At 46.7% G+C, this 26,555-nt stretch overlaps 1 protein-coding gene across 1 annotated transcript in view; it reads left to right on the plus strand.

Moving 5' to 3' along the window:
- Positions 1-26,555, plus strand: part of IGF1R (insulin like growth factor 1 receptor) — a 305,476-nt gene that overhangs the window by 215,467 nt on the left and 63,454 nt on the right. The window contains exon 3 of the mRNA XM_070358355.1: positions 24,050-24,362. Within this exon, the coding sequence (XP_070214456.1) occupies positions 24,050-24,362 (313 nt within the window). The remainder of the gene's footprint in view (positions 1-24,049; positions 24,363-26,555) is intronic.

Consider the following 26,555-nt stretch of genomic DNA (forward strand, 5'->3'; position numbering starts at 1 on the left):
GGTCATCAGTTGCCGTGATTTCCTTGCATCAGCTCCAGAAAAATCAGATATTCATAAGCTTTCGGGTCTGACTCAGACCTTCGGGAGCCCTGAAATTTTCCTGTTGGGATGAGAGGCAGAGCTGTCAGTGGTTTCGGCAGCTGAATGAAACCAGAAAGAGATAAGTAGGGGAGAGAGGGGTGATGTACGTTGGTTTGGCCTCATCATCCTGCTTTTAATTTGTGAAATTTAAAGTTTAAAAAGTCGTGTTGAATGTGTGATCCTTTTTAGAATTCACTGGTTATATTATCGGAAGTGGTTTTGTTTTTGTGAGTTTGTTTAAACAAATGACTGAGGTTTTTGTGTTTTGCTCTGTCTGCCCAGGCAACATTGCTACATTTTTTTAAATTCATGAAATACTGACCAATGAGCCTGTTCTTTAGCCCTCCTCTCCTTTTGTGATGAGAGGACAAGGAGGCAGACACCGATGGCGCCTCTCACAATGGAGGTTTGTTTGTTTATTTTTTAATTTAATGGAGGGATTGTAGATGGTTTAAAATTTCCTTGTGCCTGGACAGAGAGAGAAGAAAAGAGAAAAAGGAATAATTAGTCTATTCTAAACAATTTCAGCAGTAGATAGTCCATAGGCATTAACTTCAGACAACAACAGAAGCCTCATTCTGGACCTCATCCTCTGATGTTTTACACAAATTTGATTTGTTAATTAGAATCTTTCTTAAAGGCAGAAATGCACTGAAGTCGTTTTTAAGAACTTTAATTAAGTTACATGTTAATAAAGATGGCAATTTGTAATTTCCTGTTGAAATACATGAGAAGCCCTGCCCGCACTCCTGCCCCCACCCCCAGCGCCAGTCGCTGAAACCCCAAGGCTCCCTTGCCCACTTTGAGTTCCTACTCAGCTGCTTCTGTCTTTCAAGCCATGATCCTCACAATGGAAGTATGCTTGTCCTTCTGATGTGTATCTTTTATGACATGAGTGTTTACCTTGAAATTATTATCTGTGTGCACATCTCATCTTCAGAGCCTGCCTACAGAAGGCCGTATGCACTTCTGTTCAGCCTGCACAGTGCCTGGTGTGTCTTCCAGACACGTGCAATCAGGTGTTAGAAAGTGTTGGTGTTAGCTCAGTTGTGTCTGACTCTTTTTGACCCCATGGACTATATAGTCCACCAGACTCGTCTGTCATGGGATTCTCCCGGCAAGAGTACTGGAGTGGCTTGCCATTCCCTTCTCCAGGGGGTCTTCCTGACCTAGGGATCAAACCAGGGTCTCCTGCATCACAGGCAGATTCTTAACCACTCCACCAGGGAAATCCAAACCACCAGGTGTTAAATGAACAAATATTTAATCCATAAGAACTGACAGAAGAAATGCCCTGTGTATCTTTTTTTTAAAAAGCCATTGTTACTAAACACTGTGTTTGGGGTAGTACTAATTCTTTGCCCTACCAATTTGTGTGAATTATGACATGAAAAGTAGAAATAACTGAGAAAAAACATAAATTTAGATTAAGCACAGCAATAAACTTGTCAGTTTTTTTTAGATAGCCAAAATCATGGCTTTTGGCCCTTTGGGGTGGCCCAGAGTGGCTCTAACAAATCTGTAAGGCACAGAACTGAGTCTCCGGTGGTCTTAGTGCTGAGCTGCTGGCATTGAGTATTTTTCTGCTTATCACCACTGCCTTCCTGTTGAGTCACAGCCTCTTTGGTTCTCTGTCACCTCGTCAGTGAAGTAATGCTGCTTCCTTTCAGTGAGTTACGCGAGCGGGTTATGAGAGTTACAGTGGAAGGTGCACTGTAGATGCTGGTGGAAGATCCTGGGTTGGAATTTCTACCTCTTTGTCTTTCACGCTGTGTGACTCTAGGCAAGCTGCTCTCTACATGCCTCAGTTTGGGTTCAGAGGATGAGGAAGCAGCGTGGCTGTCCCTTTGTAAGTTGCGGAGATTAAACAGGCAGTGTTTGCCACACTCCTAGCACGTGGAGTGGTGAGTGCCCCCTAAATGCAAGAGCCTTGCTGTAATGATAACCTTCATGGCTTCCCTCACCACCTAGTACCTTCAGCTTTTACTTTCACCAAGCTTTTGAGAGAAAGAGAGAATTGTTTTCATCAAAAATTTTTAGCCTGCCCAGAAGTATGTATGACCTAAAAAACCTTGGTGTTGGGTCAGATGATTTCTTTGGTTATTCCAGGGGAAAACCAGCCGAGAAATAAACCAGAGGACTATGGGTTTATTTCATTTTATTCCAAATTATCTGAAGAGGCTCCTCTGATTTTTGTCATGTTTCTTCCTTTTTAGGTAGATGCAAAGAGAGTAGTTTTTCATATTATTTTGTCATTATTGTTATTTAATAACAATTGACTATCAAAACATAGAAAAGTACTTATCCTGTGAGAAACTCTCTTCTGTTACTTATCTGCTTTCAATTTATACTTTGTCTAATGCCCAAGAGAATCAGAATTTGAGGCTGATTTCAATTAAAGAAAAAAAAAAAGCCACCTGGGGGACAGAAGACCTGAATGGCCAAGTCAGCAAGCTACCCCATACCACACCAGAAGGGCTGTAGTAGTGCCCTCCTGGAATCTAGTTCCTCTGGGATTCTTGGCAGTCAAAGCAAGAGAGGAAATACAACAAAATCTGTATATATCTACATATATACCCTGCCCCATATACATATTTTGTATGCAATTCAAGAGCTTTGGCTTCCCTGGTGGTTCAGTGGTAAAGAGTCCACCTGCCAATGCAGGAGACTGATTCAGTCGCTGGTCTGGGAAGATCCCCCGAGCTGCAGAGCAACTCAGCCCATCATCTACAGCTCTTGAGCCTGTCCTCTAGAGCCTGGAAACTGCAGCTGCTGAGCCCACGTGCCAGTACTACTGGTGTCCTAGAGGCCGCGCTCCTCAACAAGAGAAGCCACCGAAATGAGAGGTGCCCACATATCACAATGAAGAGTAGCCCCCACTCTCCGCAGCTAAAGAGAAGACCTCACAGCGACAAAGATGCAGCACGCCAAAAATAAATCAATCAATAAAATTATTTTGAAAAAGTCCAAGGGTTTTGTTTTTGCAAAGTTTGCATAAGTAACAGTCCAGGGTTAAATTAGCACCTGACCTCTACCTGTGTATGGGGCCCTCTGGAAGGAGCTGTGAGACAAATATAATTAAAGAATGGTATCCCTGCCCTCAGGGAGCTTACAGTTGAGTAGGAAACATGTGAGTATGTCATGAGCCATTGAACTAGTGTACCCTTAGCATCTGCTGTGGGCCAGATTCTAGGCATGGCCCTGGAAACACGATGATGCAAAAACGTAAAATTTCTACTCAGGGGGCAAGGAAGGGTGAGGGGGTAAACTAGGAGTTTGGGTTTAATGTATATACACCTGCTGCTGCTGCTGCTGCTAAGTCGCTTCAGTCGTGTCCGACTCTGTGGGACCCCATAGGTGGCAGCCCACCAGGCTCAGCCATCCCTGGGATTCTCCAGGCAAGAACACTGGAGTGGGTTGCCATTTCCTTCTCCAATACATGAAAGTGAAAAGTGAAAGTGAAGTCGCTCAGTCGTGTCTGACTCTTCGAGACCCCATGGACTACAGTCTACCAGGCTCCTCTGTCCACGGGATTTTCCCAGCAAGAGTACTGGAGTGGGGTGCCATTGCCTTCTCCGGTATACACTCTACTGTATATAAAATAGATAATCAACAAAAACCTACTGGATAGCTGAGGAGACTATTCAATGTTATGTGTCTGTAATGAGAAAAGAATCTGGAAAAGAATGGATATATGTTACGTATAACTGAAGCACTTTGCTGTGCATCTGAAACCAACACAACATTTTAAATCAGCTATATTCTGGTATAAAATAAAATGTTTTAAAAAAATGGATCCCCACACTGGTGCAGTGTACACTAGTGGAAAAAAGGGGAAGTGGTATTGCACAAAATTCGGTCCATGTTTTGAACTGCTGTGAAATACATGTAAGATGAAATTTACCAACCAAACCATTTTGAAGTACACATTTTGATGGCATGGAGTCCGTGCACATTGTCGTGCACGCGTGCTCACCACCCATTTGCAGAACGCTTCTCATCTCGCACAGCTGAAACTCCCCTGTAAGTCCCCATTCCCCTTCCCTGTAAGTCTCTAACCAAAAAAACGTCTTTGATTGTTAATGTGGCCAGTGCTTTGTAGGAGGTGAGCAGGGTGCTGTGACATAAATCAATGGGGCAGCAGGAATGGTCCCCACTCAGGAGAGATTTTTTGGGGATGAAGACAGCCAGGCCCAGCGCTGCAGGTAGGAGAGGCAGGTTGAGGGTGGGAAGAAGCAGAAGCCAGGAGAAGGAACAGCCTGTCTGAAGGCCCAGAGGCTCCAAAGGGTTTGCCTTTTTCTAAAAGGGAAAAGAAGGCAGTGTATGTGGAGCAGGGGCCAGGAGCGCGGGAAGTTTTCAGTTCAGTGTGTCTGTGTGCTTTGGTGTGTCTCTGTCACAATTCAGTAAAGTCGCCCTCGAACTGGCACTAAATTAAAACGAGCCATGTGTGGCTTTTCAGTAGCCTGCACCCCAAACTCCCAGCTGCATCCCAGAACTCCGGGCAGTGCCTGCTCTAGGAAATCACAGAGATCCTTACTGCATGGACGAACGAGTTCCTCCTCGCTGCTGCATGCCTGCCGCCGGGAGCTCTGGGAGGAGCAGGTGGCTGTCCTGCTCCCGGCTGCCCTTCCCAGCGCGGTGGCCTAGAGGGAGGGTCAGGATGCAGGAATATCCCCATGGCACTGGCGCCCGGGATTGTTTCTGTGAAGCCGGAGCAGTGGGTTCTAGATAGGGAGGTGCAGGTGGCGTGAGAACTGGACAGTCTGACGGGTGCTCCGGCCAGCTGGCCGCCCTCCCCACCTCCACGAGGACGAGCCAGCCTGGGCTGCCTGTGCGCAAAGCCAGTGTTTTGGGTTTTTTTTTCCCAAACAGCCTGCACATGTTGTCAGTTGCAATGCAGAGGTCTAGCCTGGAGATCCTGGAAGAGAGTCCTTTGACTTGGAAAATCGCAGCGGCAGACATTTTTACACAGCTCTCAAGCAAGCCTCCAAGTGGTTCTTGCAGAACCCATAAATTTGAGGAACCTCAAAATGGACAGTAGAAACTAGTTGCAGAGCCCTTTTGAATAGCTGTATTGAGCACTGCCTGTTCAAGCATCGATGATGCCTGTCTCAAAGGGTTCCCCTCCTCCTCTCCCTCGTCCACCTTAGCCCAGAAATTAGCACGGTAGATGCTGCCTCATCTTTCTTTATTGCTTACGTGGAGTTTTTTCCTTCCCATGGAGGAAGGAGCTTGTTTATTTCTTTGCTACTGCTCAAGAGCCTTCATCTAACCTGAAAAAAAGTTGTATTAAGTTATTTTGGAGCAGTTTGTGACTCTTTTTGAAGACTCAAATGAAGTCTTTTGAAACATAGACAATTTGTTTGTCTAAAGCTTTCAGAGCTTACTGCTTACTAAAAGTTGAAGTTTAACATCCATGCTTGTGAATTAATCTGTCCAGGAAAATGAAATGAAATGCACTCAGTCATGTCCGACTCTGTACGACCCAGTGGACTATACAGTCCATGGAATTCTCCAGGCCAGATTACTGAAGTGGGTAGCCTTTCCCTTCTCCAGGGGGTCTTCCCAATCCAGGGATTAAACCCAGGTCTCCTGCATTGCAGGTGGATTCTTTACCAATTGAGCTATCAGGGAATCTGTCCTTGGCTCTCAGCAAACTGACTCAACCCCACCCACCCCTCATCCATTTGCATCCTTAAAGATCTGCATCTTTAAAATAATAATTGAAACTGCATTGGACCCCAAACGATGTAGTCTTAGGTAAGTCACTGTCTACCTTGTGCTAATGAAGATTATTTTGGAGCAAATGGATTTCAGAACAGCACTAAAAAATGGAATTGGATGCTAAAGCTAATCCAGAATTTATATTTTAATTTGTTTGGGCAGAGATGAAATTTGAAATATTTTAGAATCCTGTCTCTTGGTTTTCTTCCTTTTTTCTTTTTTAGCCATGTTAACCATCCCTCTGAAACAAAATCTTGTGTGATCCTCATTGTCTGAAACTAGGTCTCTCTCTCTCTGCCCTTCCCAGCACATCATGGCCCATAAGGCACCTCCAGGGGATTCGATAGAGACACTTGAGTCACAATGTGAGGCCACTTATCTCACCTACCCCATGCACTCACTGGTCAGCTGAGTGGGCGGATAGTTGGCAGAGCCAGGATGGAACCCTCGGACCTTAAAATCTAGTCTAGGGACCGAATTGTCATGGCTAATAATTACAGAGGGCCTATGACATGCTGGGGAAAATGCTCAGTACAGTTGCATGGTTTTACCACATTTAATCTTGCACCCAAAGCACAAGGTGGTACTATTTGTCTTCAATGTATTCTGAGGACACGGAGCCCCTTTGTCACGCTGTAGTCAATAAATGGCAAAGCTGGGATATAAACTCACTTCTGTGTCACCCCAGGGCCCGTGTTCTTCTCTAATCTGAACACTGTCTGCGCATTCTTGCTGTGTCTCCAAAACAGGGGGTGAACATCTCACAGTTTTAAACACTGACTCTCCCTAAAACCAGTTTACTTAAAAAGTAGATAGACATGACTTAGGCCCTTAAAAATGTGACTAACCTGGCACATAAATGGGCATAGGCGGTTTCTAAGTTTTTGCTTTAAATTTTGCCGGCATAGCTTCTTGGCTGGTAGTCCTGTTTGCGTTGTAATATATTTTTGACACTAGTTATGTGGAGAGAAATGCTACCACATGCCATTGTGTTGCTCCACCCTCAGGGCAAACCAAGGGTGTCCTGGGGTCACATCAGGGGACCTGTGCCCAGAGCCGGAAATTGCTGAGTGGGAGGGACTTGGGTGAATGACAGTGTTCCAGGGCTGGTGGACTTGCTGCATAGAGTCTCTCATAAACATGTCGTGACGTGTTAATATATAAGCTAAGACATGTTGAAGTGTCCCACTCTTTTCTGTTCTGTTTCTTCGTTTTCACTGATGCTTCTTTCAAGTATCAAAATATCTCCTGTAGGTTTAAGACCAAGGTAAAGATTCATCTTTGTTGTTGCTCAGTCGCTAAGTCGTTTCCGACTCTTTGCAACCCAGTGGACTGTAGCCCGCCAAGCTCCTCTGTCCATTGGATTCTCCAGGCAAGGATACTAGAGTGGGTTGCCATTTCCTTCTCCAGAGGATCTTCCCAACCCAGGGATTGAACCTGCATCTCCTGCATTGGCAGGCAGATTCTTTACCAAAGAACCACCAGGGAAGCCCAAAGACTTATCTTAGGCAGATTATTATTCTTGATGTCCATCATTGTCCAATGTGAAGATACAAGAAAGAAGCCCCAGATAAAGGAAATAGGACCATTGGCTGCTTTCTCCTGGCTGCCTTCGGTGTACACTGATTGTTTGTATGAATCAAAAAAGCAAGACGTGCCCCTTACGAAGGGGCAAAGCCACGTGGCCGCTGCTCCTCTGCTCCCACATGTGAGACCTGAAAGCCAGCCAGGATTTGAAAGTATTGGATTGGGATAATGTTATTTTTTTCAAAACACCTGGCTAATTTAATATGAAGTGTTTATACTTCATTTTTCTGACAGTGGGTTTTCCATGTAGGTGGTAGAAGATTTCCTGTTAAGTTTTGCAGGTTCCAGGGGAGGGGGGTTGCACGTGTGCCCTCTGTGGTCACAGGCACGAAGGGGATGGCTCAGTCCACTTCATTACCATGGCGTGGGCGGATGCAGGCCGCTGCAGAAGGTGTCCTTTCAACCCCTGGACTGTTGCAGGTTCACAGGTATGTTAATGAAAATTAATAGGAATGGCCTTTTTAGGAATTCCAAATATTGAGTCTTGAGGAAGGATCATCTTTCCCCTGAATGTGTGCTCCGGTTGGAATTGCTGTCGAGAGCACCCCGTGGGTGAAACGGATATTTCGAGCATGACTGAGCTTATTAAGAGCCTGAGGCGCTTCCTCTACCGGGGGTTTAGAAATTTCAAAGGATGGGGGTTGAGGAGGGAGGAATTAGGAGCATGCGATGTTGAGCTGGCAGGAGAGTGGAAGCAACAGGTTCAGTACTTATCTTCTGTGCTCCTGCAGAGCCCTGGCATGGGCTGAGGATGGGAATTTAGGAAGATAAGGTCTTACCATCTGTGGAGCCAGAGAAAGTGGATTTGGGGGACAGTTTAGAGGCTTTTATTTAGGAGGGGATGGGGAGAGGGCAGGGCGGTGGCCGGGGGATGATGAGAATACATTTAACAGGTTTTGCTTAGAGGAGAAGAGGTATATTTGTGCAGTGGGAGGTGTGTGCAATTTGGAGGGAAATACCTGAATAGGCAGTTTCAGAATTGGAAAATGGGGAACAAAGCCATTTCGAAATTTCTGATAGTATCAGAGCACATTTGTGGATGAGTTATGGCAAGGGGTCCTGTGCTTTTACGGTTTGAGATCCTTCTCTTTTCTGGGGAGTGTGTGTGTTGGGCTGGGGGATGGTAACATCACATCACAGGGTGACTGGAGCCCTGGGCCCCAGGTCCTGGCATCAGCTCTCTGGGCTGAAGACAAGTGAAGCCAGATATTGATCTGAACTCCGAATTCTAGAGATGCTTTCAGCTCCAGCAGACGAGGAAGACTCCTTCCTTTGGGCGTTCGTCTCATTTCAGAGATGCTCCCAGCTCAGTGGGGAAGCAAAGCAAAGTCATGCAGCCTAGACTGGGAGTGAGGTGTGAGCCCTAGGTGAGGGGTCCTCCTGGGTGAACAAAAACCAAGGGATCTTTGCCTTTCCCAAGCCTGCCCCTTAAGGAGCACAGCATAGAGCCTGGCTCAGGCAATGAGCAAACGCTGACTTTAGCCTTTACCCTGGGTTTCAGGTCACTTTGATTGTTTGCAAAACATGTTCTGTCTTCGTCACTTGCCAGTACTTGTTCTCTCTGTGAGTAGAACACCAGCGTCCTGAGGGATGGGCTCGTGGGCCATCTGCAGCCAGGGTGGTGGCTTGCTTCCACGCCTCCCCGAGCCCTCTGCTCGGAGGTGAGGATGCCCTGGAATGTAGGTTTTCACAGGAAACTCGAGGAAGTTGCTACAGAGCTTAATCCTCTGAAGGAGAAAACAGATGACTTTTTAATATTTTCAGATCTTTGTTTTCAGTTTATTCAAGTCCAGGATTTTGGATAAAATTTTGGAAGAAAAGATTTATGCTTGAGGAGTCTACCTTTTTTTTTTTTCAAGTGACTCGGCCAGTTTGAGGTTTTGTAGTTTTAGGGAAACGGTTAAGAAGTTTACTTGGGGAAGGAGAATCCTGTGTTCCGAAAGTAGCTCCCTGCTGACCCCTTCCGTTGCAGGCATGCTTTGCACACTCCCGCCGTGTGCCAAACGTGTGCGTCACAGGCACACTCGTTGGAGCCTGAGTGCAATTGGACCCCTTTATGTTTATGGACTTTTTGTGCAAATTACTTTAGTCTTGGAGCCAAGGGCAGAATGAAGGAATGATCCTCGGATGTGATTTCCAAGTTTGGGGCCTCATTTACGTTTTGCCTTGCCCTGCTTGTTTTTTTAAGATAAAGTTAGCCTGAGTGTTAAGTTGTTTCATCTTTCAAAGCAGATTCCTCTGAACCCTGGAAATCAGACTGTAGGATACAACAGATAATGTTCAGGAGGCAGTTGAAAGATGAAGACGTGGGATGCAGGAAAGGTTGCTCAAACAGTCAAACAGGAGGGGGAGACAGAGCCACCCACCTCCCGGCACAAGCCAGGCTTGCTGTGCGTTGTCTCTTGGCAGGCAGGCTGCTTGCCATGATGGCGGGGCGAATGAGTGGCAGTGTCTGAAGGGAAATCCCTGGAATTTCCACCCAGCATTTCAGAGCTCACAGTAAGCTCTATCATATTTTGCTTCAGATTTCAGCTTTCTTAGAGCCCTAAGTGATGTTGGGTGGGCCTCCCGCAAAACCATTCACTTTATAATCTGGATAACACTCTGGGGGAAAACAGACACCAAAAAATCGGAAATGATACAAGGGAAAAATGATACTAGATATTTAATGGCTCAGAGAGCAAATAAAAATTCACTCTCAGATGTTTTATTAATTAATAGGAAAAGGCAGAAGACACCTGTGAGCCCATCTCTGTTGGGGATTTACAACTGAAACACTGTCAGTTAGCCGTGTGTGCAGGACATGCCTGTGACGGCACTTGAGTTGAACCAAGTATTACCTGTTATTTATGAAAGAGAGCAAAACCCCAAAATCTCAACTCTTAGTGTTTTAAAAATGGGGAGGAGTCTTATTAAACTTCAGAATCCTTCAGTCACCCTTTCTGAAGTATTGAATCTGGGTTTTTCTCGGTTGAAATGGAGAAAATGATAGTTTCTAACACAATTGGTTATCAGTATGAAATCTTAGCACTTTGCATGCATTCTGGCCAGGTTCATAACATTTTTATTAAATGTGCTGTCCCACCATCCACAAAAAATAAAAACTAAACAAAATATAAATATGAGCCAACAGAATTCTGTGAGAACAGTAGGTTTTGTTTAATAGTAATCTTTGCAAGGACATGCCAACATTCTACATTTGTGTGCTTTTTCATGGCACTTTGGAATCATGAGATAGATTAAATGTAAGTTCTGCAAATTTGGGGGTGTCTGTGTGTCCAGTTCTCCAAAAAGTGATTCTCATAAAGTTTGTGTGGTAATTCCATTAACCAGAACATATGACTACCTGGGACACCGGTTCCTCCTTCTCTCCCTATAACAGGGTCTACTGTACTTTGAAAGTCTGGTGGATCTTTTGTGGTTTCTCAACAGTAGTAAAAATAATTTAACTCCAGGAAATAGAGCCAGCAATCAGATTAGATAACGGAAAAGAATAATGTGGCGTTCTAGCATAACAATATACTCCACAATACATGTTTACAAGTCCAAAAGTGTGCCACCAGGAAGTAACAAGATCAAAGGAAAAACGACCAGAGAGGCTGGAGGGTAATAAATCACTGGAAGGTTGTGATCTGTAGTGGTTGTTATTCATGCTCCTTGGGTAGATTTAATTACAGAAAAGGGGGAGGGGTGGGCAGGCATTTTTCTCTCTAGTCACCTAAAAAAATTCGCAAAGCACAATGCTATGTTTAAAAAGCATAGACAGCTTCAAGGGCTTAAACAAATTTAAATTTATGCGCTCAGAACTTAAGCTCCCAAGAAGAAAATGGACCAAAGATGTTGAGAGACCAGTCATTCAAGAGGTACTACAGGGGGGTGGGGTGGGGGTGAGGGTGGAATCCAGGTGACCCAAGGGACCCAAGCTTACTAGCAGCCAGAGAATTGAGCGGAGATGCCTTTTTCCCCTTCTGACATCAGGAAAGAAAGGGGAAAAAAATGTAATTAGGGATCATTTTCCCCTTTTTAGGAAGACGTGCCCCACCTTGAGGCTGTAGCAAAGAATGGTACTATGATCCCCAGAAGAGTTTTTTTTTTTTTTTTCAAAAGAGGTTTCCAAGGGAGCTTTGCAAAATTGTGAGGTCCTCGGCCAGATGGGTGTGCTCCCAGGGAGGCAGCTTTGGAGGGACTTGTCCAACACCTAACAAGAGGCTGCAGCATAACTCATCTACGTGTGCGGGTTTGCGTGTCCCAGTCTCCATCCACACAGACTGTAAAAATCTACCTCCACGGCGACCTCACGCGTTCTGTTATCACTGTCTCCTGGGGAGCGGTTCCGATGTTGACATACTGTATCCAAAACATTGCTGGTTTCTAAATAGTAGTTTCCCTGCGAGTGGCTGCCTTCAGTTGATTCATTTAAATTATGTTGACATAAATATTTATGCGTATGGAAAGGGGCTTTTTCATGTTTCGTTGAAGCGTCGCACCTTTTGGACCAGCAGTTTCTACCAAAGTAAACAGGCAGCAGGGGAGTGTAGCCACAGTTGTGCAGCACGGAGCTGCTCGTGGGCATGTGCGGCAGGCAGCGTATCAGTAGCAGTGGTACTGGTCAACACCAGGGGGCGTGTAGTTGCCCAGAAATGGACCCTAACCCCCGTTTTAAGAGATGCAGCCAAAACCACAAAGCTGGAGGCCTCTCCCTCCGAGCTTGGTCTCCACTTGGATGAAACAGCCCCCAATTTGTCCCTGCGGGACACAGGCCTGCCTTGTTTGGAAATCAGCAAAGTTTAGGAGCCCACAATACCTCACATAACTCTGTGTACAGTAACGGGGAGTGGAAATAGGGCTGTGAGCACGCACAAGCAGACAAGTTATAAATATAGACTACTCTCTCAATTCCTCTTCAGTTAGTCATGAGGGGCAGTGTGAGTTTTATAAACTTATAAGGAATATACAAACAGTTCCAAATTTAAAATAACTTGGAGTAATTTTTAAGTGTGTGAAAAGAATATATATTTTTTTCCCACCCTGTCCATTTACTTGTCTGTGACAGCAGGTACCTCGTGTGCTCACGCCTGATGGTCACAGAACTGGGGAAGAGTCTCAGAAGAACTCCTCATCAGGTGGGGATGTTTCTCCTCCTCTTTGGAGAAAGATTCAAGGAGAGCTGGAGGGAGGGGTGAGGGGTGTGAGAGACCCTGTGCTTCCGTGTGGAGAAGCCGGCAGAGACCCCAGAGCAGGGGCAGGTCCGTGCTTCCGTGTCTCTTTCCCTGGTTTTTCCTCCTATTAGAACTTGTCCGTATTTGTAAAAATTTTTTATACAGGCTTCGAATGTGAGTTCAGCAGAAGGAATCTTTGGAAGATGTTAGAGTACATTACGGAGAAGGCAATGGCACCCCACTCCAGTATTCTTGCCTGGCAAATCCCATGGACAGAAGAGCCTGGTGGGCTGCAGTCCATGGGGTCAATAGGAGTCGGACACGACTGGGTGACTTCACTTTCACTTTTCACTTTCATGCACTGGAGAAGGAAATGGCAACCCACTCCAGTGTTCTTGCCTGGAGAATCCCAGGGACGGGGGAGCCTGGCAGTCTGCCATCTCTGGGGTCGCACAGAGTCGGACATGACTGAAGCGACTTAGCAGCAGCAGCAGAGTACATTAGCATAGTTTGATTTTCTAAAGAGTATATTCTGTTTTATAAACACAGAGGCAGTGGAAGTCAGGCCCGCCCTCCCCTCTTAGCACCTGACTTTCTTCCTTTCCTTTTCCCTGCTTCCACTCTCCGGAGGCCTTTCTGAGAGGCAGCGTCGACTCCCGTTTGCCAGGCCCTCGTCCAGAGGTGAGGATCGTGAGGACACCTAGTTTTCATCAGGCAGAGCCGGCAGGAGGCTCTCAGACTGGGGGACCCTTCCTCCACAGGTTGCGTGGCTTCTCCTCTCATTTCCTACTATCAGGATGACAGAGTCTAGTCAGTGTGACAGGTTCAAGTCTCTCTCCCTTTAGAATAGATCCAGACTGTGAGTAGATCCTGGAGTCCGAATAGTTGATGGAAACATCAGCTTCTGATCGCCATGCCTGTGTTTCTCTCACTGCACAGGAACAGAAGGGCTTGTGGGGCCAGCGTTGTCGCCCGCTGGTCACCAAAGTCAAAATTTAGGAAAGGAAATGCAGGGGTGAGGGACTGATGCACCACAGCGCAGATGAACCTGGAATGTGTCGTCCTGAGTGGGAGAGCCAGACCCAGAGGATCCCGTGGGGAGCTGGCCCCGGCCATGGGCCCCCGGGGACCAGTTTCGGGGCAGACACTTTCTCCACGGATGTTGGGCTGGGGGCGGGGGGGCTTTCAGGATGATTCACACATTACATTTATTGTGACCTTTACTTCTACTGTCGTTACATCAGCTCCACCTCAGATCATCAGGCATTAGATCCCAGAGGCGGGGGCCCCCTCGTGTAGTATATGATTCAGTTTGTATGAAGTGTTCAGAAGAGGCAGATCTGTAGAGTCAGAAAGTTGATCGGTGATCGCCTGGAGCAGCGGGGCAGGGGAGGGGTAGACAGCTTCCTCTTTGGGGTGATGTTTGTATAAGTCTGTGAATATGGTAAAAGCCATCAATTTGTACACTTTAAATGGGTGAAATTGTGTATGAGTTCTATTTCAGTCAAGCTGTTATGAAAATTGTGAGGGAAGAAAAAAAAAAATCACAGCACCCACAGTAACCAAAACCAGCAGTTTAGCCAAAGGAAGATTCCTGGCCTGCCTTCTGCTCCTCACTTAGCTTTTGCTGTGAATTGGAGTCCTGCACTGTGTCTGCACTGATGGCTGCTCTTTCTTTACTCTTCCTAATTAGCTCTTGACATTTTTACTTAATAATGGTGCCCTGAATAACCTCCCTCTTGGTTTCTTTGTTGCCTCTTTTCTTTTTCTTCTGTGTTCTCAATAGTCTGCTCAGCGCTGCATATTAGATCCTGGAGACTACAGGGGTCCGGTGTTACTTTCTGTGGATGATCATTTCTTTTGCTCATTAATGAAATCCTCATAGATGCCTTTAGTAGCTAGTATGAAACATATCCCCAAACATCGTAGCTTACCTGTGTACTAGTCAGTAGGGATCTACTTGGAACTTGGCTATTTCTGTGATCTTAGATTATATATGTTTATGTGCCCAACCAAGGGGAAGGCACAGACCTGTTTTTTCTTTTTCCTGACCAAGGTTGGAGCCTTGCTGAGACATAGGCGTTGGCGAAGAGAGTGAACTCTGGTTATCTAATCTCATGAGTAAGACTTGTTTGGGTGAAAAAGGTTCTGTGGGTCACCGAGTCTCCCCAGGTCTGGCTGCTCTGGCTCCTGACAGCACACTTGCTTATATATGTGGTCGCCTTTGCCCCACAGAACATGCCCTAGGCGCCTTCTACAACAGGAGCCACTGCTTCACCATTGCAACTAAGCACTGAGGGCTGCTGATAGACTCATCAGGGCTCAGCCTTTGAGAGAGAGAAGAATGTCTTTGAGAGTTCTATTTGCTGTAACCCAGTTAATAGAGAATCAGATGGTGACTGCAGCCATGAAATTAAAAGGCGCTTGCTCCTTGGAAGAAGAGCTATGACCAACCTAGACAGCATATTAAAAAGCAGAGACATTACTTTGCCCACAAAGGTCCGTCTAGTCAAAGCTATGGTTTTTCCAGTGGTCATGTATGGATGTGAGAGTTGGACTATAAAGAAAGCTGAATGCTGAAGAATTGATGCTTTTGAACTGTGGTGTTGGAGAAGACTCTTGAGAGTCCCCTGGACTGCAAGGAGATCCAACCAGTCCATCCTAATTGAATATTCCAGTCCTGAATATTCATTGGAAGGACTGATGTTGAAGCTGAAACTCTAATACTTTGGCCACCTGATGGGAAGAACTGACTCATTGGAAAAGACCCTGATGCTGGGAAAGATAGAAGGCAGGAGGAGAAGGGGATGACAGAGGATGAGATGGTTGGATGGCATCACTGACACAATGGACATGAGTTTGAGTAAACCCTGGGAGTTGGTGATGGACAGGGAGGCCTGGCGTGCTGCAGTCAAAGAATCAGACACAACTGAGCAACTGAACTGAACTGAATAAATACAGGGCTTCTCAGGTGGCGCTGTTGGTAAAGAACCTGTCTGCCAGTGCAGACAACTTAAGAGACATGGGTTTGATCGCTGGGTCAGGAAGATCCCCTGGAGCAGAGCATGGTAACCCACTCCAGTATTCTTGCCTGGAGAATCCCATGGACAGAGGAGCCTGGCGGGCTACTGTCCGTGGAGTCACAGAGAATCAGACACGACTGAAGTGACTTAACGCACACACCAAATAAATAATGAATGCTTAGTGGGTACATCATCCTTACTCTCACCTGCATGCTTGACCCTTCTCCAGAGCATCATGTTTCATGTTTTGTCCTTCCTCCAGACTAAGTGGTTCACCTTAAGGGGAAGAAAGAGGATGTTGAGACTGGTGGTTTATTTTTTCCTGGTGGATGCCAACTTACAGAGAAAAGTGGCATGAGAAGAGCCCCCTAGCCTTTTGCTCTTGGACAGCAGAGCCTGGCGAGAACTTCGTGCCAGCATGGAGCAGAGCAGGGGAAGAGCCTGTCACCCAGTCAGATAGATCTGGGATCCAAGCCCAGGTTTCCAGCTTGATAGTTATTCACTTGGATGGTTAATGGCCCTGGAACGTTATAAAATCTCTGTGCTTCCATGTGGGCATCTACAGATGAGCATGATGCTACTGCCCCATGTGATCGTTAACATTAAGTTAAATAGTATATATAAGGTTGAGTCCTGTGTTTAGACTCAGAGCGCATTCATGTAGGAGAGACTCCAGCAGCTATTGTGAAAGGACAGGAGCGTTAGGTGGTTAGATGGTCGGAATGAGCTAGCTGGGTGGGACAATGGGAGTTACCTTGAAGGGCATACAGAAAGCCCTCAAGTGTGCCGCCTCGGTCATGGAAGACTGCCGCTGGGCTCAGTGCCCTGGTGCTGCAGCTGTTCAGACTGCTTCTGCAGCCTTAGGTAGGTTGTGGACAGGTGTTAAGGAGCAGTGATGTTCGTGTATGTTGAATGAACTGTGGCTTGAGTATGGCCTTCAGGAGGAGGCCAGGATCACAACCTTGGAATTTTGAGACTGAGCAACTGTCCAGGGCTATTAGGAGTTCCAGACACCTGAACGAGGCCTGGGGGAGCGCCCTGTAGGAAAACGCATCCTGGGTGGGGGTGAGGAGGAGCTTGGTCAAGCGGGGTGTGGTTGGGCAGTAGCACTTTCTCTAAGGAAGAGCTCCCTGCAGCACTGCTGTGAGGCTCGCCTAGGTTTCTGAAGAGCAGTGCCTCAGACACGCACGGGATGATGGCCTCTTAACTTTGTTTCATCTCTGAGGATCGGGGCTTGATGAAAGGCAGAACGTGGCAGCAGAAGCCCTGGTGTGTTTGAACTGGGGCAGATCTAAGGGCTCCGGGAGCTTCCCACAGGAGGGTCTCTGCTCCTGCGTGTTCTGAAGCCACCTCCTGGCCCCTCGGAAGGAGTGAAGGCTGGAGAAGACAGTTGACGGGAAGGCAGGGGTGAGGAGGGAGGTGTATCACTTCCTGCCCCCTCTGTGTGCCTTGGTGCTGCAGAACGTCCATCTGCTGACCCAAAGATGCTTAGTCCAGGGCCCTTCCTCTTCGGAAGGAAGAGGACTCAAAACTGAGTCTTGAAAACCCCTTGAAAGACTGCAAGGAGGAACTCCTTTGTGCACTCTGGACTCAGGAGAAAACAAGCACTTGCAGGCTCACTAATTTATCGGTTCAGGAGCCGAGGTCTCCCTTTATTAACCAGCCTCTGCAGGCTCCCGAGAGCTCTGTTTGGGGATCTTCCTGCGTGCCCCTGGGTGCCCTCCCCATGCTCCAGTGCTCATGCTACCCTTGATGCTTCCAACAGAGAAACTGAAGTTATCTTCAGGTTCTAACCATTACGTTGTCTCTTAGTCTGGCCACTATGATGATAGAATGTTTTCTCCTGCACAGGAGGTGGTTTCTTTGGCTTTGAGAAGAGAAAGCTTAGAGGGGACGCAGCTCTTCTTTCTGAATGTTTCAGACACCAGGGTTACCACCTGATTCCTCTTAATGGCTACAGTTTTCCAGGCAGAGAAGCCGGCTGAAATGAACTGGGGTTTCTAGGCAGTGATTCTCTGGAGTTTTCTGGTACCAGTTTCTCAAGACGGTCAAGACAGATTCTTCTTATCTTCCTTTTGAGAAAATTGTGCTTTACTCATTGTATGTATGATTTGTAAATACATATACACGTGCATACATATGCGTGTGAGTGGAGCTCACACACTGTTGTGCCAGGTTTATTTCACGAGTCTTAGCATTTTTGTGTAAGCCTACTTTTCCACACTAGCTGACATATTTAGAGAACTCCAGACTAAAACACCGGGGTGAGACAGCTTCATCCTGAGCCCGGGAAGCCTCGCGGCTCCTCTCCTCTCTACCCCTTTGATGGTTTCTCTTCTTGGACTGGTGGGTGGGGAGGAGTGTGTGCCTGAGGTCAAAAGGCAGGAGAGAGGGAAGAGTACTTGGCAGGATAAAAGGCCGTGGCCCCCTGGCCCGAGGCGGGCTCTCCCTGACCCTCTCTGCAGTCCCTCATGGCTCCTGGAGATGGGACACTCTTCAGTCCAGCTGGGACATCCCATCAAGGTGGCTCACCCACCTTCATGGCTGAAATGACCAGCATGGAGCTCCAAAGCGGCAGGGCCGTGCATGCCCTTAGAAAGGACAGAGCCTTTCTGCCCTCGTGCCTCAACTCGTGCCGCTTGAGTTGATGAGCAAAGAGGAAGCAGTGAGGCCCAGCCTCGCCTGTAGGTCCTTGGGATCACTTGTGAGGCTTAGAAGAGGAATCCTGTAGATGCATTATTATCCTTACTTAAGCCTGAGCTCTGTGTTAGGTCTATTAAGGAGTGGAGCAGGGAAGACTAGAAATGTGGGGCCCAGAATTCACAGGTGAATATACGGAAATCCATGTGAGCGGCCTATTTTAAGAGAACGTAGGTATCAGAAAGGCTCAGGGACTCTAGGCGCTGCTGGGCCCCGTGGGAGGTGGAGGCCTGCGGATCCCGGGTCCTGCCGGGCTCCGCTGCGTCCATCCGCTGACCGGGCCCCAGGGCACAGCATCCACGCAGTCCCAGGATTTCCCCATCTGTGCTGCTGCCCCTCTGTCTGCACCACTGCCAGGGCTCACCGGCCCTTCGCTTGCCCCTCTCGTGTTCCCGCTGCCGTCCTCAGGAGCTGGGCTCTCTTACTGCAGAACCTGCAGGACCGGGCCTGGCTGATGTCTTTAACGGTCAAAGGAGACTTACCCATCCTCCCAGCGAGCTGGCTCAGAGGTCTCTGGAGGAGAGGCCTTGGGTGGGCTTCTGGCTATGCTGAATGGGGCACTGCTGTGAGTCCAGCAGACGCAACTGGGGCTTCCCTCTCTTCCCCTCCCCATGGTGTCTGGTGGAATCAGCTCCTCTCCTGGCCAGGCAGGAAAACCACACACTCTCTGGACCACATGTCTCCCGGATGTACTTGGGAAGTTGAAGTGTGCTTTCCTGGAGTTAGCAGCCATTCACCTTAGTGCAGAGTGATGCTTGTCTCTTAGGAAAGGCACCCTCTTTTTATGGGGAACTGCGGTATGTCCCTTAGGGTACCCAGAAATACCTTAGAAAACCCTACACTAGTCTGGATTTTGATACAGAAACTTAACCTTATTTCAGTGTCCACGAACTGGTTCTGTCCTTTTGAAATTATTTGGGATAAAATGTTTGTGTTTTTTAAACTCGTGTGACTAAGTGGTCCCTTTCCCATTTTTTTCTTCTGTGAAGAACTTGAGTTCTCCATCTTCTCTTCCAAAATATGCTTGTAAAAGTTTCTCTGAAGTAAAGATTGTTAAAGAGTTTATTGGCAAGAAAAGAAAGAAACGTTTTTAAAATCCCTAGAAAGAATTTAATAAATACAAGGACTCCGGGGAGGGAAGGAGAGAGTTAAAGGTTGATGTGTGTGACTTTTTTCCTGTTCCCCCAAAAGAAGAAAATGAGCTTTTAAGCGCAACACCTTGTTTTTATGGGATTGTGGCCCTGAACGAATCCTTTCAGTGCAGATGTGGGACCTGTTGTAAGCTTTCTTGACAGTTTACATAGGCGTTTGTTTTTATTTTTGGTCATTGTAAAAATTCCAATGACCAGAAAGATCTCACGGGCAAAATCCACTCGCTTCCCCCTGCGTGTATTTGTTGGTTTATAGCACCTTCCATTTTCCTTTTATTCTTAGAGGCAGAAATGCCTTTCATCACGCCAGGTGTGCTCCTTATTCATGGAAGCCAAGGAAGACGTTCCTTCCTTTCTCCCATAGCTCTGTGATTGGAAATTTGGTAACTGTACTAAATTTTAAGTTTTGGCACTCGCGTGGAGCAGCCATCGTCTGCTGGCTAGACACACTGCCCGGGGCTTTTCAAGAAATCCCTTAATAGTCCTGAACACTAATAATATTTATATACATTGAGATGAGGCAAAATTTACAGCGGGCTTCTGGGGCTGGCTCCAGGACTCTCTAATCCTGAACTTCCGCGGGTTCTCCTGCCTGCCTCCCGGAGCCCTCGTGGATCGTGCTGCAGCCAGGGGAACTCTGGCTTCCACCCCTGAGTTTGTCCTCCAGCAAATGGTCCCCTTTCTCTCTCTCTCTCCCCATCACACCCTGTTTTTATTCCCCCAAAGTATTTGATATGTGTTTGTGCACAGTGGCGTGATGTACCGTGGAAGATCTATGGTCGCAATTTGTGATCCCTTTAAGAGGAATTGTTCTGTCTAGGAACAGGATTTTACCTAATTTAAGCTTTACCGAAATTCCTTCTGAGGCAGCTCCCGTTGCTGAAACAAAACCCTACCTCCCTAGCCCGTGTGTTGCTGTGGCAGGAATTGACTAATGGTGCGGTTCCATGCAGTGCACCCCCAGAGGGGCGTGTGCTGCAGAGGACCACTGCCCAGAGATGCCATTTCCGGTGCAATAGGGAGCAGAGTGCAAAACATTAGCCACAGATACTTGGTTAGGTTTTTTTTCTCTTTCTCGTACTGGAAATGCCCAACATTTGTGTTTGAGTCTAAGCGTACCCAGGGCATTTTTATATGCTTTTAAATGCTTTTAGTCTTTAGCACTACATTAATACCTATTTGATATTGATGTCTGCTACTCATCATTTTATTGATATGTAACATTTTATTTAAATTGTAAGCAAGGGAAAAAGGGTTTTACAAGTAGACATTGTTCCTAGTTAGTCTCTGATGATGAGCATAATATTCTTAGCCACTGTTCGTTCCTCCAAACACAAGCCTGGTGGTGGTTGATGGCCAGTGAGCAGCCCTGGGGCCTTCAGTGCTCTGAACGGGGAGTGTGTGCTCAACATGGCAGGTCTGTGCTACGACAAATGAGCATGGTTTCTGCAGTTAGTTTCATTTTTAACCCTGTGAACCTCACAGATCGATTGTATTACAGGAACTCGGTAGGGACGGTAGAACATTTCTCCTCTGGCTTGATCCCGCTTCTTCTAGCACGGCCCCCTCTGGCCATCATACCCTCTGTGCTGCTGCCAAACGACCTCTTTCTACCGTGAAAATCAGACCGTCGTGTTCTCCTGCCCGAAATCTTCAGTGATGCCCACTGTCCGCCACTGAGCCAGAGTGCCTTGGACAGGCTCCCAAGGCCTCTCTGAGCTGCCCTTCTCCTCTCTCCCAGCATCACCTGTTACTGGATCCCTGCCATCTTCACGAGCACCCACTTCTCCCATCGCAGCCACTTAATCGCTTTTACACATGATTTCATCTGTTCCTCAGCTTTTAGCTTTCAGCTCCAGCCTTTCACACCTATGTGAAGCCTTCCTGGGCACCCAAATGCCCAAGGCAGGCTATGTACCACCACTTGATTCGTGTGCTTACCTGGTATATTATCCACCCCTTAAGAACAGGGTCTGGCACACAGCTGCAGTGCACACTCAATAAATAGTTGCTAGGTGGATGATTAAATGAAGGATAGGTAGTCTTATTCTCTCTTGTTTTTAGTTTAAAAACCTGAACTTAGGATTTGCAGAGTTATTCTTTCTCTAGATCTTGGGCCTTGAAGTTACCTCTATAATGGATATTTTGAACTTAGGCATTTAATCTGTAATTACTAGATCAAGTGTGATACCTGAGAGTCAAGTGTGTGGCCTCTGTGTGTGCATTTGCTGCAGATACAAGTTGGTGGTGTCAGCTTCAAGATGATGCTTTCCATAGACACAGCATTTTAGGAACTCCTACAACAACAGGCTTTTTTGATGTGACTGGAGATAGTTACTCCTTGTAATTGATTGGGTAGATTAGCTTTTGGAAACAGCCAGAAATCATTGAGAGGCAATTCTAGTAAACAACAATGACATAAACCAACAGTCACTGTCTTCTTCTTTGCTTATACATGGCTCTGAAGGCACTTCTCAGCTGGGATTTGTTCGGTTGCGTCTAACAAATAGCAGGCACTTAAACACGACACAAGTTTCTTTCTTATTCATGTAAAGAAGTCTAGAGGTAAGCAGTCCAGGGTCAGCCTACTGGCTGCACAGTCGTGAAGGACCAAGTTCCTTTGGTCTTGCTGCACTGTTCTTAATGGGTCACCTCATGCTCTAGTATGGTTGCTTGAGCTTCAATCATTACACCTGTATCCTAGCCAGCAAGGATGACGGGCATGCCCCCTTTGTTTGAAGCACTTTTCTGGGAAGTTCCACCCCAAACATTTGCTACTAGCTAGAGTAAACTCAATGTTTACTCATTAGCTTAGAACCTAGGTTGCTTTTAGCTACAGGAGCGGCCGGGACATGTTATAGCTAGCTAGGTGGCAAAATGCCCAATTAAAAATCAAGGTTCTATTACCAAAAGAGATAACAATGCATAATGGAAGGTCACCTCTTTGTCTCAGTCAAAAGATGATGATCAGAGGAGAAACCTGCAAACATTTTTTTTAAGCCTGACAGTATCATAAGAACTTGTTTTTTCCGAGGTGACAGTATTCATTTGAACGTCCAAGTTCTGACAGCTGTTTTTAAATGCACCTTTTGGCAATAAAATAGGTACTCCTATGCAGCTACCAAATGTGTATATTGGTACCAACTTCCCAGAGGACAGTTCAACCCAGCAAGGCTAACTCTGGAAATTGATTCTATTGAAATAATTAAGAATTCTCATGAAGATTGACTGCTCATTGTCCTAATAAAATGTTGGGAATAAATGAAATGTCTAATAGAAAACTGATTACAACTTATGATGTACTATACCATGGGATGTGATGCAGCTGTTAAATTATTGTCGAATTCACAGTATGTTATGCCAAAAAATGCTTTTAGAATGACTTGATCCTTTTTTATAGATGTTTACATTTGTGTGTGCATGCACGTGCATAGAAAATGATCTGGTGGGGGAGTCTTCACAGAGGTACAGATAAAGTGCCATTGTGGACAGGCAGACTAGGTGGTCAATGTAGTTTTTAATCTGATTTCTGATTTTCTTCATCTTTTTTATTATAAAGAAAAACAGTAATAGAAGCTTTACTAAATAATGCATGTCAGAGTCAGTAATCTACATATTTAAATAATTTTGTGTTTTCCAACTCATGGAAAAAGTAGGAAGCAGATAATGCAAACCAGATTTCACATTTTGTTGACTTGCACTTTATTCGCTAGTAAGGCTAACAGAGAGTTAGTAAGGCACCTTTGCTAGTAAGGCACACTGCTCTAACACCCCTAGAGTGTGGTCCTTATGGCATTGTTATAGAAATAAATGCCAGCTCATCTGTTTGGGACAAGAATTGTGGTTCTCTGGCTTTTTTAGATACTCCTTTCACTTATCTTTAACGTAGAAGGGCTCACAGGAGATGGTTTGTAATGATATCTTATGGTCGTCTGGGCTGGAGACACTGCCCACCCATCTTATATGTGAGAAAAACCATCAGACATGGGGGCTTCTCTGTGATCTATTAGGTTGTGGTACATGCATATGTTAATATCCTTGTTTATCTGGGGTGAGACCTTTGGTATGATACAAGCAGATACAAACTTTCTAAAGCTAATTTGTCAACCCCTATAGTATCATCTTTAGCACATACTAGTTTTAATGTTTTAAAAATAAATGAGCATTTCTGCACACTATTTAAAGATATTTACAGATATCAGAAATAGTTAAGGATATTTCAGTAAGGAACACATGCAAAATGCAGATTGACTAGCGCATATAATGGCTTCTAAAGTAACAATAAACTGTACGGTCCACATAGTGCTTCCGGGGTACCACCCATGCCACAGGTAACCTTCCAAGATGGGGGCTACTACCGTGTTTTGTAGATGAGAAAGAGGATCAAGGTCAGAGATCGTTAAGCACTCGTCCAAGACCAAACAGAGTAAACTAGTAGAGGCTGGATGTTAAACCCTGCTCACCTGGCTCGAAATGCAGAGTACTTGCTCCCTGCCCCAGCGAAATTCTCAACATGTAACACTGGGGATTCAAGCTTTGGGGCCCCGGCGGGTGGCTGGTGGCTTGGGGGTGCCGGGTGGGGGCCCCAGCGCCCAGCGGCCTCACACCCTGCCTGTCCCCACAGTGTGCCCCAGCGCGTGCGGGAAGCGGGCGTGTACGGAGACCCATGAGTGCTGCCACCCCGAGTGCCTGGGCAGCTGCAGCGCGCCCGACAACGCCACGGCCTGCGTGGCCTGCCGCCACTACTACTACGCCGGCGTCTGCGTGCCCAGCTGCCCGCCCAACACCTACCGCTTCGAGGGCTGGCGCTGCGTGGACCGCGACTTCTGCGCCAACATCCCCAACGCCGAGAGCAGCGACTCCGAGGGCTTCGTCATCCACGACGGCGAATGCATGCAGGAGTGCCCGTCGGGCTTCATCCGCAACGGGAGCCAGAGGTCAGTGTGGGCGCGGGGAGGCGCGGCCTGGCTCCATCCGGGCGCGGCCCCGGGGAGGCTAAGGGAGTCCGGGGCACTGCAGAGGGCCGGCGTGACTCCGGCTGCTGATGGCGCCAGGCTCGATGGGCGGGGCTTCTGGTTTGGAAGCAGCCAGCCTGGACGGTTGGAATGAAGTACCTGATTTGCTGACTCCGGTCTCAGGAGGTCCCTGACTCCCTGTGTGCATGCGGGGCTCTCCCCTAGAGCCCGTGGGTAGGGGAGACTATAGACTGAGGTTTTCTCACCTCCAGGGCTGCTCAGCGCTAGACCAGTGAAGGCTTTGGAAGTGCAGGAGGGAAGTGCAGAAGAAGAGTAACCCCACCAGCATCCGTGAGGCAGTGAGCAGGCATAGGCTCTTACCAAGCAGTGTGCTCCATCACTTGCCCACACACACACACACACACACACACACACCCCCCTAGCGCTGGCATAGGCTCTTACCAAGCAGTGTGCTCCATCACTTGCCACACACACACACACCCACACCCACACCCACACACACACCCCTTAGCGCTGGCTTCCGCCCTCCACTCTGAGCAAGAAGTGTGCTCTGTCCCATTGCTACGCAAACAGTCTTCACGCTCCCTCAGTTTTCTCTCTCACAGCATCCCTCTCGTGCATGCCAACCGGACTTCTGTGAAGCTGTTATTGGTTTTAAGTTTTTGAAAAAGCAATGCCAGGGTTCTTAGAAAAAAGCAATGCCAGGGTTCTTACAAAATACAGGACTATAACCCTGCAAGCACGATAAGACTTGAGACCTGGGGTTGCTGATCCTGCCTCTGGAGCAGAGCAGAGAACTCTCAAGGAGTTCTTCTGATGGAATGGACTAAAAATGCCTGCTTCATGACTACACCAGAGGAGCCTTCCATTTCGGGTTCTTAAAAAATAAATCTATTCTACAAATATAAAATACCGCTGGAAAAGGAAATCTTCATTTTGAGTGTAATGTGTAATTTCCCTTCTGTTTGCTGCCTTCTGTTTCTGCAAACCTCCTCAAGCAAGTCTTGGTAAAGGGGCATCTGTTTCCGGTGTAATATTTGGAGATGTTGCTCCTTCCATAGGCTTAACTTCAAATCAGAGATAACACTCACGTTGTTGCATAATATCAAATGTAGAACATTCTGCCTGTCATCATTGCTGTAACGACTATAATAGTAAAAATTACTCTAAATACTTTAAAATGGTAAATGTGCCAAGGATACTGGTGAACTGTGGAGTATACGTATTCCACCCAAAATAAGTCTGCCACATTTTTCTCACATTTTATTGGCAGCCCTAGAACTTAAAAAGGCTTTGCCAGTCCCTGGGCAGTGCCTGGAACCCAGTTTAGGCTGCGCCACACTTCCTGCCCAGACTCACAGGACTCGGATGCAACTTTAGCCACTAAATCGCCACTGTCACGGACTTTAGCCACTAACTTGCCACTGTCGCAGTTCCTCCCTGGGCTGGGGGCTGAGATGGGGCAGCTGGTGCATGGCCGGGGACTTCTTTGCCCTGCGGGTGTGTGTCTTTTGATGCTGGAGGCTTTCAGTCCTTTGCAGCTGCCATAGCTGTGGGTGAAGTAGGGGGCGCTGTGCACTGTGACCGTTTCTCCTGCTGTAATTCATTCTTTGAAGAAAGCTCTTATTTTTCCTACTCATGCTTGCAGTCAGTTCAGAGTTACAGATCTACCTTTTTCACTTTAAAATAAAACACCATCAAAAACTAATAACACCCCACCCCTCAGCCTTTAAGGCCTATTTGACACTTATTTAAAATATTTATTTTTTAATACTGTTTCTACCCTCTCTGTACCAGGATGGACTTGAGGACGCTTAAACTATAAACATGTAATCAGAGCACTTCCTTAGACAAACATTTTTTAAAGTACTAGCTGATTCCTAGACATTTTAAGAAAGGTGTTTGGTTCAGAAATTGCTATTTGAATAAAATGTCAGGGGAACAAAACACACACTTAACCTACAACCCAGAAGTTACCCTCCTGAACGTTTATTCCAGAGAAACGAAAACTTAAGTTCCCACAAAAACACGTACACAGCCGTGGGTAGCAGCTTTAACAGCCAAAGCCTGGAAATAGCACAGACGCTCCACAATCGGTAAATGGCCAAGCAAACCGTGATCCATCACACCATGGAATATCAGTCAGAAGTAAAA

Source organism: Bos mutus, chromosome 21, assembly GCF_027580195.1.
Source record: "Bos mutus isolate GX-2022 chromosome 21, NWIPB_WYAK_1.1, whole genome shotgun sequence".
NCBI lineage: Eukaryota > Metazoa > Chordata > Mammalia > Artiodactyla > Bovidae > Bos > Bos mutus.